General features: G+C 45.0%; 1 protein-coding gene across 1 annotated transcript in view; it reads right to left on the minus strand.

Annotated features, from left to right (window-relative positions):
* NPAS2 (neuronal PAS domain protein 2) overlaps positions 1–5,659 on the minus strand; it is a 103,156-nt gene extending 97,497 nt beyond the window's left edge. Inside the window, 1 exon segment of the mRNA XM_045283824.1 lies at positions 5,605–5,659. Within this exon segment, the coding sequence (XP_045139759.1) occupies positions 5,605–5,636 (32 nt within the window). The 5' untranslated portion in view covers positions 5,637–5,659.
* Positions 5,660–6,113: the final 454 nt, after the last annotated feature.

The raw sequence follows: 6,113 nt of genomic DNA on the forward strand, positions 1-6,113 counted from the left end.
GCTCTTCCATCTCCACCACCACCAGCACCATCTCCACCCCACAAAACGGTCAGATTAGAATGAGAAAGCTATGCTTCTGAATGGAACATAAAATGATAAACTAGGAACCGTACTACCTAAGGATTCCAAACGTCCTTTTATCAGTTTGCATCTTGAACACATCTTGCAGCTCCCCTAAAGGAAACAGCACTTAATCCTGAACACACACTAAGCACTTGACGAACACTCACTGGATTTCATGGAAAGCTCGGGAAGAAAGTGAAACTGTGCCCTGGTTCAGAATACCCGATCAAACAATCACAACAAACCAGGCGTTCCCTGGAGCTCTGAGAGCTGTGTCTTCAAACACGGCACGATTCTGGGGGCAGCGAGAGCTTTGGTCTCAAGCTAAACATTTCTAATCTCAGCACACGTAGCATGTGAGTGAAAACAATGCATTTCAGGCCTCTGGTGGGATTAGGGAACAGCAGCTATAAAAACCTAGAGATGACGACACTGGTTCAGTCTTGGATGTGTGCTTCAGATTGTTTTTGTGTGTACCAGGTCTGATGTGGAGCACTGCCGTACTGCTGCTGTTCTGGCTAAGAGAATCTACATCGCAACAGACATTCTAAACCCAGGAATGGAGTGAGAGCCAGCAGCCTGACAATCCCAGGGATCAGACTTTGTTTTCTGTGCACAGAAGGCTTCCAAGTAGAATAATTTGGGTGGGGGGGTGCCCACAGGTCCAAGCAAATGGGGAATGAATGAAAAAAAAATGCAATCTGATTTATTTCTAAGAACTTTTAGAGAGGATTTTATTGATATGTCTATGATGGTTGATTTTAGGATCTAGAGAGACAGAGTGGACTATGCACGATGGGGGGAGGACGTTGCAGAGGATGATGATGACCAAGGACCCCTGGGTGGAACTGACCATTAATGGGCTCAGCTGTTAACAGAAAGGCTGGAGGGCTGAGTCTACTCAGAAACGCCGTTGAAGAAAGGACTGGCAATCTCCTCTAGATAAAAGCAGCCATGGAGAGCCCCACAGAGCACAGTGCTTTCCCGACACACATGGGGTTGCCCTCATTCGAAGTGGACACTAACTTGACAACAACTGAGTGTGGGCACCAAAACAAACAAACAAACAACTCCAACCAAACTCACTGCCATCGAGCCGATGTCAACTCGCAGCTACCCTATGAGACATGGTGGAACTGCCTCTGTGGGTTTCTGAGATTCTCAGTCTTTCTGGGAACAGGTAGCCTCGTCTTTCTCACATGGAGAAGGTGGTGGTCTTGAACTGCTGACCTTGCAGTCAGCAGCCCAACACATGACCACTACACCACCAGGGGCCCTGGGGTGCACTCCAAAGTGACCATGAAATGTAATCTCTCTGTCTGGGCCTTCTGGATACATGAGATTCGTTTGTAAATGAACACATTTTATTACTTTTATCTTATGGTCCAGGAGTTAGAGCAGGGGGAGTCCTGGTCATGCAGAACTTATGCACTGGGCTGCCGTCCACATGGTTGGCACTGCTTTCTACTCCTGTAAACAGTTAGTCTCAGAAACCCACAGGGGTCGCTATGAATCAGTATTGACTCAATGGCAATGAGCGTTAGGAGCAGAGATTAAGTCAAAGAAAACCTATACTTAATTTCCAGTTATGCTATTTTCTAGCTTTACAATCTTTGACAAGGGCCTTCACCCCACTGAGCCTTAGTTTCTTCCTCTGTAAGATGGGAATAATGATGGTATATACCTTAAATTTTAAGGTATATCTTTTAAGGCTTAAAGGAATGTTAGGAAGCTGCCATGAGACAATGTGTAGAAAAGTATTTGCCCACTGCAGGGCAAGGAAGAATCAAATGAATGCTGGCAACCACTGCTTTCTTTCCATCGTGGCTCAGACCAAAGCCACTCACTGCCACGGAGTCCATTCGGGCTCAGAGCGACACTATAGGACAGGGTAGAACTGCTCCATGGTTTCCTAAGGCTGTAAATCCTTAAGGGAGCAGCAAACCTCATCTTCCTCTGCAGGAGCAGCTTGTGGGTTTGAACTGTTGGTCTTGTGGTTCCATAGTCCCAGCATGTAAGGCACTATGCCACCAGGGCTCCTTCCATGACTGCCAGCAAAGGTGTTATTACAAAATGGCATGCAATTTCACAGACTTGCGACAACTCATGATTTTCCACAGGCTCAAATGTATATTATGCACTCATTCCCAAAGCAACCTGAGAGAAGGGCAGGATGGAAATGACTACCCTCGTGGGCAGGGAAGAAATCGGAGGCTTCGAGAGGTGAATGGGGCTTATTCGGATGCACTCGTCACTCAAGGGCAGGCCAGGAAGGCAGCTCAGGTCCCTGGCTCAAGCTCTACCCCATAGGAAACCAGGAGGCCAAAAAACGGAGAACCAACTGGAAGCTAGCCCACCCTCGAGAGACAGCATGCGGAGTCCACTCTAGTCTAGTCTAATCTACTGGTTTAAATCTTGCTTGGGATCCACGTTGATTTCACAACCCGTGTGCGTAAGTGGTGACCTATAGTTGGTATAGTAGGTTGGAAGCTACAGTTGCCAAGTGCCAAACGAAGGACCTGTTACTGCAGAACAGCTTGGAGAGCTGTTCGTGGGGTGTTGGCTTGTTTGAAATGTACTGCAAAAATTTTCACATGAGGGAAATAGGAGCCTAAGGCCCTCCCCCCGCTGGAGGCTGACTTCCCAGCTTTAATGTCCCCCCATCCCCCTGCTCCAATCGGTTTCATGTATCATCAGCGGATCGCTCTCCAGCCCAGGGTGACCCCAGCGTAGAGCTGCTCCACGGGATTCTCAGTGGATGGTCTATTGCAGGGGTTGGCAAACTTTTGAGACAGAAGAACCATTCCTGTCCCTCATAACAATTAAAAAAATTATTTGAGAAGCCATACATCTATATACTTAAAAACAAATGAAATCACAATGATTTGAATAATATCTTTAAAATTTTTTCAATTTTACTTTAGAGCTACATGTACATACTGAAAGCCGCAATATGAGTCAAGGGCTGCAGTTTGCCTACCCGTGGCCTATTGGAGGTAGAATGGCAACACTTTCTCCCAAGGCACCCTGGGTGGGTACGAACCGCCAATCTTCTGGTTAGTAGGAGAGCCCTTTACCATTTGCACCGAGCAGGCACCTGGTTTCTATACCTCCAGTCTGTCCCCCTGCTTGCTAATGGTTTCTTTTTAAAAAGTAGGTTGATTGGCATATGTTTCCCATCACATATTGTACAATTGTACAATAATATTAAGAAGATTTGTGCAATCTCACCATGATCAATTTCACAACATTTGCTTCATTGTTGTTAGCTCTCCATTTCCCCCCACCCCCCCACCCCCCATCATGTCCCCATCAAGTTCCTGTATCTATAGATCTAACTAGCCTGGATTCCATATACAGAAAATATACAAAACACAATTAGGAAGTAAAAAAAGAAATGAAGTAGACAAAACAAAACAAAAAAACCCAACAATGACAAAATATCGAAAAACCTCAATCAAAAAGAAAGCAGAAAATATTAAAACATAAACAAATACCAGGAGTCAAATGATAAGGTATTAGGTTTTAACCTAACCACATCTGCCATAATCAACTTTACGATGCCCTGTGTCTGACGACAAGGCTATTCCCATCCCTGGTCAATGGGCAGCGGGAATTCACTGGAGGCTCAATCCATGTGCAAACCCTGCAACTGGATTTGGGGTTTACACTGTCATCCATAGCCTTCAGCAAAACAGGTGTTCACAATTTAAGCTCTGATATCATTCCCTCCTTTGATTTGGGTTATATTATTTACAATCCTTGGATCACACAGGCTGGTATGCTTCTTTTATGTGGACTTATTTAATGCCTCAAATGGCTGCTGATTTTAAGATCTATTCTTTCCAGCTGCCAGGCACCATCTGGTTTCTTCACCACACTTTGCTATTGCACTCAGATCTTCAGTGAGTGTTTCATAAGGTCAAACATCAGTCAGGGCCATTGTCATAAGAACTAATTGTGTTTAGATTGGGGCCAGAGTTAATATTTTCTTAAGGAAATTTTTCCAAACTCACAAACAAAACTTGCTATCATAGAGTCGATTCCGACGGAAAACAACCCGATCATACAGATTAGAACTGTTCATTTGAGTTTCTAAAACTAAAATCTTTACCAGAGTAGAAAGTCTCATCTTTCTCTCTCAGAGTGACTGGTGGTTTTGAACTGGTAACCTGCAGTTAGCAGTCCAACCCATAATCCACTTGGGCTCTTAAGGAGATAATTGGGTGATTAAAAAACAATCAAGCTGCCCACCTGGCTCTACAGATTTGGATCTAGTAGTTCTGGGAGCAGATGGGATTTGTTCTTCTCCTGGCTCCCCCACCCACCCCGTAATGTGAAAGGTCAACCACATCTGTGATGGCTGAACTGAGTGACCTCTGCTGGTGCCTCCCACCCGGGGAAATCAAGTACTTCGTAGCTCGATGCGGCAGTCCTTGAAAACCCTCTGGCACAGTTCTACTCTGACCCATCTGGGGTCACCATGAGTCAACACTGACTCAATTCCAACTGGTACCCACTTACAAGCAGAGTCCAGTGAAGGAGTGAACATGGACCAGATTATAATAGGCCCTATGTGCCAGGTCCCAAGCCAGTAGTCCACATCAACCCAGTAACAACGTGCCCATCACAAAGTCACACCTAGTGCCATTGAATGGATGCTGACTCATAGCGACCCTATAGTGCAGGGTAGAAGTACCCCTATGGGTTTCCTAGACTATAACTCTTATATCCGTAGTATTTTTAAACAGTTTTATTAGCACTTCATCCGCATGTCATGTCATTCAATCATATCAAAAAGAGTTATAGAATCATCACCACATTCAATTCTAGAACATTTTCTTCTTCCTTGTACTCATTGTGAGTCACATAAAAATTTGATTCTAATTGTGGCAAAAATATACACACAAAAATTTCCAATTCCACAATTTCTACGTGCATTTTAGACCATAACTCTTCACAGGAGTAGAAAATCTCATCATTCTCCCATGGAGCAGCTGGTGGTTTCGATCAGCTGACCTTGTGGTCAGCAGCCTGACCTGTAACCACTATACCACTAGGGCTCCAGTGACAATGCACGGTAGATTTAAATCTCCCCACAGACGAAGAAATGAAGATAAGGTATATGTAAGTGCTTGCACGCTCCATGTGTGGCCACTGGCGCGATGACGATTACTGTCCAAAGCCACACAACACCTCAACAGCAGGGTCACGATTTGAACTCAAGCCTGTTTGGCTCCAGACAGCTTGCCCTGTCAGCTAGGAACCCGAGGCCTCTGAGAGCAGACGACAGTGAACAGTCAGTGGGATAGCAAGTTGAAGACAATGAGTAATTTTAGGGTGAGGGACAAAATGGCGTGAGATGGTCTAATGTTTTTTTTACAGAGAGCTGTAATATTTCAAGGAGGTTGTGTACCTAAAGAATGTCCCACTGCCGATTGTCTGGCTGGCTCTCCACTCAGACTGAGTGAGGATAAGCAAGAATCAGATCGACAGACCCACGCAGAACATTGCTAAGGCATGGAGATGGCTCTTTCTTACCTCTTTGCCCTGTCTTTCTCATCTTCATCCATTAGATTTTCTGTGCAGTTTTTCCTAGGAGGGCCGGGGGGAGAAAAGAACAGATGATTACTAGCTACTTCTAGACCTTTCTGCTTCTAGGTCTTTCTGGCGGCAATCAGTTTGATCTCAGAGACCCCGGGCCTTAGCCCAGTGATTCCCGAACTTTTTTGGGGTCTCTGTACTCCTTTACACTCTTAAAAATTAATGACACGTACAAAGAGCTGGCTTTCATTTCTGTGGGCTGCCACTGAATAATGTTAAATGTACAAGCACAGTTCCACTAAGCTATGAGAGTGATGCAGTAATCATATGTCAAGTAAAGCCTAGACAAGTCCACTGTATAATCATCAGAAAGTGAGCGCCAAAAGGGCAAGTGATGTGTTTGTTAGTAGTATTCTGGAGATCACTTTGAATTCACAGATTGGAGCAGTCCTCAGACCACCCTTGGAGAATTGTTGTCTCGAATCAGTTCAGGGACGCATCGCTTT

Source organism: Echinops telfairi, unplaced genomic scaffold (genome assembly GCF_000313985.2).
Source record: "Echinops telfairi isolate 266 unplaced genomic scaffold, ASM31398v2 ScPeMD7_7467;HRSCAF=8505_1, whole genome shotgun sequence".
NCBI lineage: Eukaryota > Metazoa > Chordata > Mammalia > Afrosoricida > Tenrecidae > Echinops > Echinops telfairi.